The sequence below is a fragment of the Venturia canescens genome, chromosome 1 (assembly GCF_019457755.1).
Source record: "Venturia canescens isolate UGA chromosome 1, ASM1945775v1, whole genome shotgun sequence".
Taxonomy (NCBI): domain Eukaryota; kingdom Metazoa; phylum Arthropoda; class Insecta; order Hymenoptera; family Ichneumonidae; genus Venturia; species Venturia canescens.
In genome coordinates, this window is record NC_057421.1 from 681481 (window position 1) to 695247 (window position 13767).

General features: G+C 41.4%; 2 protein-coding genes across 3 annotated transcripts; one reads left to right on the forward strand and one right to left on the reverse strand.

The window, feature by feature from the left end:
* Positions 1-358: 358 nt before the first annotated feature.
* LOC122415956 (uncharacterized) lies at positions 359-9547 on the reverse strand. Its single transcript, XM_043428570.1, has 9 exons — positions 9364-9547; positions 5929-6253; positions 4816-5029; positions 4000-4714; positions 3539-3792; positions 2362-2555; positions 1871-2280; positions 1339-1582; positions 359-1238 (listed from the first exon to the last, which is right to left on the reverse strand). The coding sequence occupies exons 1-9, from the start codon at positions 9479-9481 to the stop codon at positions 947-949; spliced, it is 2766 nt and encodes a 921-aa protein (XP_043284505.1). The 5' UTR covers positions 9482-9547; the 3' UTR covers positions 359-946.
* An 864-nt stretch (positions 9548-10411) lies between these two features.
* On the forward strand, positions 10412-13713 carry Ufm1 (Ubiquitin-fold modifier 1). Of its 2 annotated transcripts, XM_043428633.1 has the most exons (4): positions 10431-10598; positions 10781-10837; positions 13133-13263; positions 13389-13713. In XM_043428633.1, exons 1-4 carry the CDS (start codon positions 10594-10596, stop codon positions 13457-13459), a joined length of 264 nt encoding a protein of 87 aa, XP_043284568.1. In that variant the 5' UTR covers positions 10431-10593; the 3' UTR covers positions 13460-13713. The 2 variants fall into 2 exon arrangements, with proteins under 2 accessions (XP_043284559.1, XP_043284568.1); XM_043428624.1 differs by lacking the exons at positions 13133-13263; positions 13389-13713 and adding an exon at positions 11542-13043 and having other exon boundaries at positions 10412-10598.
* The last annotated feature ends 54 nt before the right edge of the window (positions 13714-13767 follow it).

Sequence of the window (13767 nt, forward strand, 5' to 3'; positions counted from 1 at the left end):
GACGCGCATTAAATACGGGAAATCCCTGACGAAGGCCCCGCAATGAATATTTTATTTATATTGGCACGGATGTTACTCCAGATGTCACCTAGATTTTTGACGAAAACTGTCAGCCTACTGCTCCCACTTTGATTTACGAGCGTGACCGCGCTTGCTTCTCTTTTTCGAATATTACGCTATGTGGGTCACTTTTGATGGAACGACGTGAAACGACGCCGAGACAAATCCATCCAACCTCTATTCATTGAGAATCTCTGTAACGAATAATTTATAAAACACGCACTATTTCATTCCGCGACTACGAATCAGTTTCATTAATTTCTGTCTCGAATTCAATGAGAATAATATTCCATATATATTTCAATCGTACACAAATCTTTTTATTCAAATCGGACGGATTGTGGACTTTTCAGTGACGCATACACATCATTTTTCATTTTTCATTCGTAACGAATACAATTTTTCTTCTTCTGCTCCGCCTTCGGTATACAAGCGTCATCCGCGGTTACAGTATAAATTCATTCATCTCTTCGCATTCCGTTCGTGCCATCCATACGACTATTCGTACGAAACTAGTGCGCTCCAAAGTTCAAAACGACTCGAATACGAATGCTCCATCATAATGGAGAAAAAAAAATCGGCTGTTATATAATTCGTACAGAAGTGGCAGTTTCGGGCAAGCGTATACATGCAAAAGTACAAATATAATGATGAAAAAATCGGCAGGGATTTGTACGAGACGAAAAATGAAGGTTCGCGGTGACATTCGGATACAACTTGAATCCCATTTCGTAATAATTATTTTAATTTAGTATTTAACGGATGGTATGGAATATTTACAGTGAGTAATAGAGCAGATGTGTTGGAAAAAAATGATAAAAAAAAATACCCAAAGGACTAGAGTTTCCTCTTTATTCGTGTGAGCGTTGGACCGAGCTCTCCCGCGCTAAGACCTCATTTCCGGGGTAAATTTACCGAGCTCCTTCCTAATGGCGGCTATGAGCGGTACCGCCGGGTCTTCCGAGGGCAGCTGATGATCGGTTAGCACACGATTGACGTCGATTTCCGGTAAGTTCGGCCGATGAAAAGGCCCTGCGCTCAGGGGCCTCGAGCCCCACGCACCTCGCGGATGCGGCGCCGCGTTTCCCGTTTCCGGTATCTCTTCGGCGTTCTCCCCTCCCCGTGGCAGTGACGTACGCGGTCTCGTCTTTGGTTGGCTTATCGGCGTTCCTACCGGGCTGCAAATTCAAATGATACAAATTATTCCAAATTGATGGATGACGCTCGCGGAAATTCTATCTCGCTGTATATATATAGAGAGCTCAAAAAAGTACGAACCTCACGTGCGCCGACTTCCCTCTCGACTCGGAAAACGTAATTCCTCCGATCTGGTGATCGATCGACCTTGCGGCTGAGGTCGGTCGTGACGAAGAACACCCCGGCGGTTCCCGCGATCTCGCCTCCCTCGTTCCGAAAAGACTGAAAGAATCCTCGAGCAGCTCGTGGAGCCTCCTTCTTGCTCGACCCACCGGACCCGACACCGTCGTACGTTCTCCGCCCTCTGTTTCGGAAGCCCCGCTTTCTGCTCGCAAAATTTATATCTTTTTCGAGAAAAAAATGTTTCGAGAGTTCTTCCTACATTCCACGAGCGACCCGACTCCGAGCAGGGGCCGAGGGTACGCCGCGCGCTTTTTCTTTTTATAATATATCGCAATGTGCCCGCGGAGTCTCGCAAAATTATGGAATATCGAGTTTTTATGAGAAATCAGTGCCGCGCATGCTTTTCCATGAAATTATATATACAAATTTTAATGGCCCAATGGCGGACAAACATGTCGTAATTGATGGAATAAAAAGGAAAGTTTGTGACCTTCGACGGCTCTCTGACGTCTGAGATCCCAAACGATTGGCCCAACAACGCCAGGATCCTTGAGGGCGCTTCTCGTTCTGCTCAACCCCTCGGCCTGATTGCTCCGGTGATCGCAAGCTCCGTTAGCTCGTCTGACCATTTCCGGCGTCTCGAATTCGAGATCCAAATGTCTGACGACCACGGGTTCGAGGATTTTTGACAGCGGCTCGACGCTTCTCATGCTGGGGAACAATTTACAAGACGGCATCGAGAGATAGGAATGGGGCGAAGCTGTATCTTCTAATTTGCGGAGTCGGCTCTCTTGCAGCGATTCCAAATTTTCTTCCTCGTTTATAACGCTATCCATCGAGTCCGGCGTTCTCGGCTGATCAATCGCGTTCGTTCTCGTCACTCTTCTCCGTCCGGCTTTCCTTTAATATCCGACATTTCCAAGTTTCGATACTTTTCTTTCAATCTCTAACGCACCCTCAAATATTTTCGTAAACGGTTACCTGGACTTTTTGTGTGACTCCGGATATTCTTGGATATCCCAAGACTTGGCGCTCCGTTGTCTCCTCAGCTCGTCATCGTTGTCGCTCGACAATTCTTGTATGTCGTCCTCGAGGCTCTCAGGAGTGAGCGGAGTTATCGGCGATCTTGAATGACTTCCAGGGGTTTGTCTCTGACTGGTACCGTCCGTCTGCGTCTGTGAAAAGTAACCGCGAGAACGTCGATACACATTCTTTGTGTATGCTTTTTCCAATGAATCACGAATTACGGGCGGATTCGACTAATTTCTTTCGGGGCGAGGCGGCGGGGGCTCGTTGTTATAATCGATATTGCGTCCCGACATCGAAGCTTTAGGGTGCACACGATTCGGCCTTTCTTTTCGGGGGATCATGCGAAGAACAACGAAAATCACGAGCAAAAAAATAAAGCGAAACAAACGATTCGGAGCTTAAACTTTGACGCTTAAAAAAATTCCTCCGCGGTGTCTTTTTTCAACATTCGCGTGACTCGGAGTTCACGATTGAATATATAATTACTCTCCGTAATTGAGCTATGACAAAGCTGCAATTTCCCGAGTTGTTTATTCCTTCTTTTAAAAAAAGCCATCGCGTTATGCTTGATGCTCGTATCGATTGTTTTTTTTTTTTTTTCGTCATTATAGCAAATGTCACGAGCAAGTATGTACCTCAGAGTCCGATCGGAGCAGCGTATCGAGTGAGCTAACATTATGAGATACGGTTACATAAAGCTCGAACGGCAAACTCGAAAGTCACGCACACTATCTTTGAAGACACGCGAGATTACACATTTTGTGCAGAGTTCGTTGATTCGTACGATATTATTCATTCGTGTTTACTTCACCCGGGGTGGATGAACCTCTCCGCCGGTGTGTGCAAGTTATCAATGTACATAGACGAGACGAGTACGGTTGGCACAACCGATTATTTTTCTCGAGCAAAGTACATTTTATTGTTCCTCGTTTTCTGCTAACAATCAATTATAAAACGTCGTTCGGAATCTCCTCAATTCTTCGAGCTCCGAACACACCAGCGCGTACAATAAGATCGCTAGTAGGCAGGGCCAAGTTATTTCGAGGATGTATATTCGTACGATTTGTAGATGAGTAAAAGATGAATAAATGAGAGTGATGAAAAGCATTAGTACAAGTCGGCTACTCACTCTGGCTTCGGTCTCCGAGGTATAACCGGTGTTGTCGAATCCCGGAGTCGTCGGAGTGTAGCCGCGATCTTTTTTAAGAATACTCTCGACCGGCGGTGCCGCAACAGCGCTGTGGGCCCTTTTCCTGTTAGCCGCAATCACCACAGCGGCTATTACCAGCGTAAGGAGAATTATCGCAGCTCCAGCTGCTCCGATGAGTAACCACGCATCCCGTTTTCGCGACAGCGCCAACGGCCGCGTCTCTTTCAAGTAAGCTAGACGAAACGTCCCGTTATGAAAAATACAGTCTATTATTTATTGTAGTAAAAAACGTGCAGGATAACGCGTTAATGCGAGAGCTAACTTTTCATCCTCTCGATCAGTGGCCGAGCGTGCGGATAAACCGTGCAACTTTTTAAATGTGCATGGAAATTTCATGCGTGTTTTCGGTGTTTTTCAGTTTGTTTAGCCAGTTCGCTTACGTTCGCTCTGAATAATGACGGGTACTCCGAGTTCAAGGGCGACCTCTTGAGGGGAGAGAAGGGCCATGTCTTTCGCGGCAGTTTCCGCTGGAACGGGTTTTCCGCCCAAGTGAACGGAATAAACGAGCCTCGTGCTTCCGGTCTCTGTGACACTCATATTTTGCATTCTCACTTGCACAACACCGATCCCGAGCGAGCGTAATTTTGATTTGCTCGAATTGCTCGATTCTGCCGTTTGATTTACCAACGGATTTATTAATTTGGCAGAACTCTCGGAATTCGCCGAGGGCCCTTTGTGCGCTCTCGAGTCCTCGTCATTGTTTTTCGTCTCCGGCGATTCTTCCAAGGGCCTCGATGACGTCCGCGTCTTATTAGGGGAATTCGTGCTCTGATAACGTCGACCTCGCGGCCCAACCAGACCGGATACGACGAAAGACGATTGTGACGTTTGCTTTTTCGACTCGCCAACTCTGCTCGGGCCTGGCCCCCGTGCGCGCGACGACTCGCTCCGATCGGAGGAGTCATCTTCGAAAGGGATCGTTGCCGATTCTTCCGGAGCTCCCAACAACATCTCACTTTCCGTTAAATCTACGAACCTCGGTATCTTTAATTGCCTCATAAGTTTCGGTTCGATACTTCCCGTTCTCGTTAAATTTTTCAATGACTCCTCCAATCTCCCAACAGTTTTACCAACACTCTTCCACTCCGTATGATTCTGCAATATTTCATTGACGCATATAAGCATTTAATTGGTCGTTCGCATTAATTATAATTTGATGGAATTCAGATAAATCGGAGGATTGAACGTGCTATTACGTCATTAGATCCGGTTTGATTTGAAATCGGCGTGCGAGTGTCCAACGACCCACGACGTTTTGTCGCGGCTCTTCGGAGACGCGGATCCGTAGCTAAAAGTCCCAAATGACGTTGCTGCTGTCTCGAAAATGCTGCGCGATATAAACGTGCCAATCGCAATTCCACTTTGGGGGGAACGGTTTCCCCTGATTTGAGAACCGTTAACAGCCAATATCTGATGAGTTGAAAAATAAAAATACGTATATTAAATGCCTTACATTAAAGTTCGCATCGTCAGAGTTTTGGTGTACAGCCAAACAAATTCGTGTTTGGCCTCGGCAACTATATAAATAACATCGAAATTAACTGAAATTTAATTGGAACAAAGTGTAGCCTCGAATGATTCTATTGATTAATCTGTTCATCTATGCACTAAAAATTTTTTGTGTATTTATTTGTATTACTCATTAGTGAAAAAGAAAACTTGTTTCAAATGTACCAAATGTTCAACACTTTCGAAAAATCAACCTTTTTTTTCTCGGCGCGACCCTCTGCTAGAGAGACAATCGCTGATCCGGTTGGAACTTTCTGCACTTTTCGCTTAAAATAGTCGAAGAAAAATGAAAGTAGATGGTGCGATGCCAAAACAAATATATCGGTAACAAATTCTGCTATGTAAGTACCATAGTAAATTTCTAAGCACTTTGGCAGATCATCGATGCTTGTGTTCGGGCTCCTCAAATTTAACTATGTTCAACTGTAAATTTCGATTGTGAAAACAGTTACTGACCATAACAAAACGGCATAATAATTCTACTTTACAGTTCATCATCGAGTCGACACAAATTTTATAATGTCTCCTCGGTGAAGTACGTAGGAAAAAATAGCACAATTTGTCAGAACAATTAATACGTAATTTCAAAGTTTTTATTCATAAAATTTACTTGGAAATGATGATTTTTATAAAAACCTCCGCAATGGCGGCATAATAATTCTTACTATTTTTTCTCTCCGTATAATAATTAAAAGCAAAAATCGTTTACCAAATCCGTGTGGATACCCATGATGGACATGGATAAACGATGATTTGCAAAGAAAAAGTGATTGATCATGAAAACAACGGAAGAAACAAACCTTGGACCTGGATCATCGCCGACGAGGACTCCGATGTCTTGGTCAGCCTCGATGAGAGTCGGTGTTGGATCGATGCAAGAAGTACAACCGGGATCGTAAGGAGCGGGTGGCGAATCTTGTGCCGGTGTTCCGACTCGTCCGCCCGTCGTAGTCCCGTCATCCGGGACATAAATCGTCGCTGTATGGTGAATCGTTCGCGTCTCGTACAGACTCAACGTTTGATCCGGATCTAGCCATGGCGGCGCGTCTTCCGCACCGCTCCAGAAAAAATCTTGAAGATGGACTCGTCTTCCTGGCAAATGCTCGATCAAGACTATCTCGTCCTCTGGATCAAAGGTTCATTTTCAATTTTCGCACTCGCGCATCGCAACTCCCGACGACGCTGGTTATAGTGTTTTTTTTTTTTTTTAATCATTTCCATGGAACAATTTTCCACGAGTGAATCGATTCGTTCAAATGCGATTGAATAATATCAACGATTGCCTCAAAGTTTTCACGCAATGTCGATGAATAATCGATTCATCATTTCGAAATTAATGGAAAAAATTGAATAATCAAAATACACGAAGCTTTTCAAATCGTCATATAGGGTATTTTACATAATGTAAAAAATTATATAAAAATGCATGTTTATGATAGATTTCGTAAAAAGTAAACGAGAAACGTCAATATTTATTCATAAAAATGCAATGTAAATTTTATAATTCAATTTTAAATATCGTCCTTTATCATCTATTTTTCAAATGTCTAAAACGCCATCCGCCCTATTGGATTCCAACGTGACGTCACTGCCATAGCAAACGACAATCCAGATTCTTATCGTGCGCTCTGTGTTATTTTGAAATTTTACAAGTTATTGCAACTCATTATATTCACAAATCTTGTTATTTGATCTTTCGCAATCGTATTGTTTACTAACGGAGTGACGTCACGAACCGCAACAACATGGCGGCTAGCGCTTCCGCGCGAAAATTGAAAATTATAAATAAAAAATAGTTTTTAAGACACTTTTCGGTTTTATAAAATTTAAATAAAAATCCCACTGGTTTATTACGATCTCAGGATTATTTTGAAAGAGTTTTCAAAAAGAGGTGCATCCTTATTTATTTACGAATATAAATATATATGAAAAATCATGATGTTTTTCAATTTATGAACGAGTCGCGCGCGATGACGACTTTTCGTATGACAATATGAGCATCGCTGACTTTCGTGAGATCTTCCCCAACGATTTACCACATTTTGCATGTATGCGTCGCTCGATCCCTCGAGCGAGCTATCACGGAAGCATTTACATTCGATATCGAATCGCCAGAAGAGGTTGATATACGTAATTAGCATAGTACGTTAGAATTAATGCATATATCCGGATGTGTAATCGTCGAATGCGGGATTAATTGTCGATGACAGTAAATGTCGAGTAATGATACTCAACGAATAATGTTATTCGCGAAGCAGGAAATCCCCGGGAATCCTCGTGGCCCGACTCTATCGCGCACGCAATTACGAACTTCGTCGAACGATGTTTTACCACGACAATCAGAGAAATAACGTGCTCTCTTAACGCGCACAAATATACATTTATATATACTTTATGCGTTCGAATCGTCGTGGGATAACAACCCTCGATTCAGGAGGTCGTTGATCCATCAGTTCCAAGCTATTGTGTTTTTTTTTTCGTTTTTATTTTAAAGTACTCTCTTCGTTCCTCCAATTTGCACGTAAATTTGACTTTGATTCCTTCAGTTTCATCTCATTCGAACGATCGCGTTCGTTTCAACGGAAAATAATGGATTTAGAATGATTTAACGAGGAGGGGGGGGGGGATACGAGTGTCTCCGAATAGTGCAATGAATCGCGGTTTGGTAAATTTGTGTATTTTTTTTCTTTTCCCGTCTCTTCAGTCATCTGTTATTTAGCATCAGTGTCAGAACGACCTGGTTGCACGGTCCGTTTGCGTTTCCGGCCCGGAAGTTTCCTATGCCTCTCAGGAAAAAAGGCATTTCAAATACTTTTGATATCGGCTATTTTTTGTAGGATATTTCAAACATTTTAACTCGTGCGTCGTCACCGATTATCGAGTCATTTGTCTCATGTTTCTCGCGTACTTCTCCACCGTCTTTCTCCCGTCAAATCGATGTACGTTGACTGCTCGAGAACTAATTAAAGTTACGATTAATCGGAGATGCGAGGGCTCGAGGCTCGCAATCGTTCGGTGGAAGTACAGACACTTTGGGAAGCGAGTCCAAAGATTTTCTCACTCTCTCCGATTCCCTTCTTGCCTGCTGGCACTCTCGTATATACACCGTAGATATTTTTAGCGTTGGCGATTGCAAGTGTTAAATCGATAGAAAAGCGAGTTCCTATGGTGAAACGAATGATACTCTCTCGTTTCCGACCGCTCTATCCTATTTTTTTTCTTCTTTTTCGTTTTTATAAAAATCATTCTTTCCGCACGACTCGATAGATTTTTTTATCTTCCAAACAAGCAAAAAATTTCATTTCTGACGCGGAATATCGAGATCGAACGACGATCGCGATCGTCGCGAGTGAGAGAAAAAACAAAATTTTTGCTGCAATCCATCCTGTCCGATGCGATTACGTCTCGGAAATCCTACTTATTGGTTCGGTACAATAATTTTGAAATAAAAGTTTTAGCCGGCAAACTTTTCGAGAGGCGTGCAACGGAAGAGCGATTCGACGGGTCGGCGGTCACATCCTACGAAAGTATACAGCGATTCCAGTGAGAAAGGAAATTTAACGAATTTACCTAGATTGCGGCTTCTGACCGCGTGATAGAGAACGGTATAATATCGATTGCTCGCGCGGAAACACCTGCACGCGGTTCATTCTATCTTTCGCGTTCGTAGAGTAGGTTTGCCGCCTTAGCTCGAAACACGATTTCAATTGCTCGTCAAACTCTGCGAGCACTCCTCATTTCAATTCTCTAAAATATATAATAAAAAAGAGCTCGTCGCAACGGAAAACTCGTTCCGTTAGGTCGAAGGCCGAAAATGGTATGTTTTTTGTTTGGAGCAGCAAAAAGTGTCAATGAATCGCGAGGTCTGCTTTTACCAGTGAACTGTCTCGTCAACTCGTGTCGAAGAAAATGAAAATTGAATTTTTCCTCGAGCAGTTTTCGTTTGCAAAACTTTGAGTAAAAAAAATAACGAGTGAACAACGCGACGATCGTACGGAACGTAAACGAACGTGTTATTATGACAGAATGACATCATTCCCTCGGGCAAGCAGGCATGCACGCACACATATGCCAGTTTTGTAAATAAAGCATGAGTTAAAAATCGATGTGCCCTCCCGTTGTCATACGCGTAAAGCGTCCGACTATTTTTACAATAAAAATAGTGCGATCGATGATTTTTCAAGACGAAAATAAATATGAGATAAGGAAAGAAAGGGAGAGCGAATTGAACTTACCGGCTCCAGGTGGAAGAGCTCCTTCAACACCGAGAAAATTGGATAATTTGACGAGTACGTGAACGTGTATTAGAGCGAAAGAGAGAAGCGCCACGATGCGAGGAACACTGCAAAGCATCGCGTTACGCGCGCACTTCCCTACTGAAGGGCGACACGAGCGTGTCACGGGGAATCCCTTCCCACCGCGATTCTACGCTCTACTACTACGCGATAAGGGAGCGATAAGATTCGGTGGGGGTAATAAAAGGTAGCGGAGCTGATACGGTCGATGCACATGCGCCTCGGTCATACATACACCCGATGAATGAATTATTCTGACTACGCGTATACGCAACATCGAGCTTGTCACTCGTGTACGATTCATCCGAACGAATCGACGGCTGTGTTTTTGTTTCTTTTCCCAAAAATAATGTTTCGTCGCATTTTGTAATTCATTGCACTCTCGGACCGAATTCCATAAGAGTCTGCTCAAAATTCACCACGCAGGAAATATATGCATACCCCTTTTCTTACGGAAATTTAAATTCTTAAACTGCAATGACGCCTCACGCAGAGGCACTCGCATATTTCATTTGAATTATATGAGAGCTTTGTTCAATCGAGAACATTTCTCCTTCACAAACGGTGTAACCAAACATTTTTATTATGTTCCGTATTTCGCATGCATTTCCCGCTCTAATATTGCACGCTTCATAAAACCATTTTGGAATATTACAGATGCAGAATATGTGCGCGGAAGAGAATATGAAAAATGAATGTACAAACGCGTGAATACTGGATATATAGATAACTCGAATATGACCCGTAAAGTTACTAAATTCAGGCTCGCAATAGGGCGGCGTATGACTGGGGTCGAGCTTGGAATAGAAAAATTATATGAAAATCGAAATGTGACTTAGGAGGGTACGATTTTTTTCTATCACAATATAAGAATTCCAAAATTTGAGCTGCATATCTTTTGGTTCACTGGCAGTAACGGTACTCACGCTGCTACTTTTGCATTTTACCAGTTTTGCATATAGCCGTACAGATGTCGCCCCAGTACGGCGGAAAAAATTTGATGCATTTCGTCATTTGTTTCTACCACGCCTGTCAGAAATTACAATTCAGTCAAATCAGCTCACTCTTTCAGGTTAACTTTCACCAACTAGTAACATTGTTGGCTGAGTTGACTGCTGTTATTCGAGTCACGAATTTTTACGATAAAGAAAATTGAGCCAAAACAACAAAATGGCGTAAGTATTTTAGCGTTCATTTGTTTAATATTCATAGTGTTTACTCAATATTCACATGTATTTTATAATCAATGGGTTCCCATCGAACCCAACATAACCTGTATCCATATGTTATTGAACAATGTCGCTTTTTTCGTCTTCAATGTGATTCTCCGCAAATTCATCGCAATTTATTTTTCCAGAGCGAAGGTCACGTTCAAGATCACTTTGACATCTGATCCTAAACTTCCGTTCAAAGTGTAAGTGAACAATCGGATATTTTTTTTTTTCATAAAAGTTCTGTTATCTCAATCGTGTTTTCGTCTCGTACTCCCAAAAAATTAGGAAAGTGATTTTCTATGGAACTATTGAACATTCATTTTGACTTTGACAAATAAAAATCACGAAAGTTTTTTCTCCATCGTTAATCATTGAAATTCATTATTTTCTCAATTTAGATCGTGACAATAATTTATAAAATTCACTTTAAATTTTTTGTAGCATTATATACAATAAAAAAGCTACCCTCTCAACTATTCTTTTTCAACCGCCAAACCTTCCAGCTGAGAAAATGAGTCTTCGGGAAGTAGAAATTCTGCTCCATAGTTGAATCAGCTTATAAGTACAAGTGCAGAGGTGAAGGTTTTATTTCGTGTGCAGCAAAAATATGAAAATTTTTGAAAAAATGCGATAAATTGTGGTGGATTCCTTTGAGGACTTTGAAATAAACAAAATACAAATGTTAAATTACATCTCAGAATCAGACGAATTATATGAAACACAGGTGCCAGATACTCTAGTTCCTCTGTACAATGAAGTTAACAGATTGATCGAACCAACTTGAAAAAATAAATGGACGTAACATATTTGAGGGAAGAAGTTGATTCCATATATTAAGAAGATTTTGACTCTGAAGTAATATCGGTATTTCCTTAAGGAAGTTGTTGGTTTACTTTTGATACAGATAAACGAAGATGAAAGCCGGTACACAAAAATGAAGGGTCGAAAGGAGACGAAGGCAACGACGTCTTAGAAATAAAATTAAGATGGGGGAGGAAGAAGTCGAGAGAGTGCTCCTTGTGTTTGACAATTACATAGCGCACCTGGAGAGTTCTGGCTTTACGGAGAGTACAACGGATGAAGAGGTGAATAAAGTAATGGAATTGGGTCATTTTGTGGAAGCTGCGGTAGCCCGAGCGACGGAGGACAACAAAACTGAGTGTCTGGAGAGCCATTTGCGAGCTCGTTGGTTCAGAGATAAAAAACGAACAGTAATTCCAACGATTTCTCAATTGAGATTCGCTTGTGACGGCATGGTGGAGGTTTATCTAAAAGATCCGGATGTGCCAACTTTGGCAATGGACAAAATATTGCAATTTTACGGCAAGCACTGTGGTGCGGAGAGACTAAAAAATCTTCTTGGAAATTTGCTAGAAATTTCTATGTCGACGAATGTTATTTTCGAGTCGTTGATGAATTTGGGAATTCCGGAGACTGTCGTAGAGGACGAGACGATTTTAGGAGCTTGGAAAAACGAAGTGGAATGTGGCAAAGTCGATCGAGTCTCCCTGTGTATTGAGAAAATGGTGGATGAGGGTGAACTCGATAAACTGATCGATTATGCATCCTCTCTTGAGGACGAGAGTCCAGTTAGAAATCTAATAATGCAACGTTTGTCCACGCTTGCCTCCGATTACGAGCCAAATTTATTCGCCTTTCTTACTAATCTAGAAACGAAAATACTCCGTCGACTCTTGACCTATCCCCAATTTCAAATATATTTTTTCGATGCCATCTTTTATTTCGGACGTAACATGCAATTCCGAGATAATTCTTGGCACAGCGAGCACGAGTTCCATTACGAGGACTTGGTGAGAACGCTTAAAAACCTTTCACGATCCTCCGACCAATTGCGAGCCATCATTTTCCAACGCCTCGAACACGCCAAAATTAGCGCTACCACTTCCGTGTGGAATGACGTCGAGCGAGACACGATGAGATAACAGATTTTATTTCTTTTTTATATTAATTCTTAAGAATTTCGACACTTGGCAATTTGACAAATATGTACAAAAACTTTGGCCGTCTGTGAATGTTTGTGAACAATTTTTTTTCGATTATGAAAACGCTATCAAGTGTTTCAAGAACGAGGCATTACTCTAAGAATAATCTTCGATCCTGTATGGGCATCAGAATTTAATAATTTTCATATATTCCACGTGAATTTTTACCATTAAATTCTGCACGAATTATGTTGTACAAAAATTCCATTTATGTTGAACAAAATTCATAAAAACGAGTGATTTTTCGGAGTGAGCACGACGATAAATTCAAATCGACGTGCTATTGATTTTTTCACTGTCTACCCATTTGTGCTCTATGGAATTCGTTATCATAATAATTCAAAACTGTTGTATAAATTTAGAACTAGTCATTGAATGAATTAAATACAATTTCCAACTGTTATTATTTTATTTTATTTTCGTTTATTCTTCTTACCGACCCTCGATCGATCAAACAAAGACAAAAAACACCTTCGAAAATTTATTCCTTAGGCTCAGCGTTCCCGAGAACACGCCTTTCACTGCGGTTCTCAAATTTGCTGCTGAAGAATTCAGAGTTACACCTGCTACGTCTGCGATTATTACTGACGATGGTATCGGCATCAATCCACAACAAACGGCAGGTAAGCACGGAAGAAAGTCTGACCGGCATCGGTCTAACCGGAAATTGTTCTCTTAAAATTGCATTTAAATTTCTTGTCATGAGCTTTTCTTTTGTGAAATGGTTATTACTATTCATTCGTTTCAGGTACCGTTTTTCTGAAGCACGGTTCGGAACTTAGGCTCATCCCCAGAGATCGTGTAGGCGGTGCCAGTTGACTGCTGTATTTTTAATAAAACTAATAAAAATTACATTTATATTGTTTTTCCTGAACAAAATATAAAATCTGAATTTATCCTATTATTTTGCTAATTATACTACAAAACTTAAAACCATTAATGGTGTATTTGTAATATTGACTTGATGAAAAACAGAACATTCCGAAAAATATGAAATTCGATTATTTTCTCGATTCGAGATTCGAAGGTTCGAGGAACTTCATTAATAAACATACACATGACTCGTTTGTTTATTTGGTAGAAATTTTTTTTATCGATGAAATACATGTAAGATATAAAGTCGATAC

What these genes read in the sequence shown, in the direction of transcription:
- LOC122415956 (XM_043428570.1), bottom strand. Translation starts at nt 9,481, where the DNA reads ATGCTTTGCAGTGTTCCTCGCATCGTGGCGCTTCTCTCTTTCGCTCTA. An exon ending in AGCTCTTCCACCTGGAGCCG is followed by an intron (nt 6,254 to 9,363) that starts GTAAGTTCAATT and finishes CCTTTGATCCAG; the next exon opens with AGGACGAGATAGTCTTGATC. An exon ending in ACGTCAGAGAGCCGTCGAAG is followed by an intron (nt 1,583 to 1,870) that starts GTCACAAACTTT and finishes TTTTGCGAGCAG; the next exon opens with AAAGCGGGGCTTCCGAAACA.
- Ufm1 (XM_043428624.1), top strand. Translation starts at nt 11,624, where the DNA reads ATGGGGGAGGAAGAAGTCGAGAGAGTGCTCCTTGTGTTTGACAATTAC.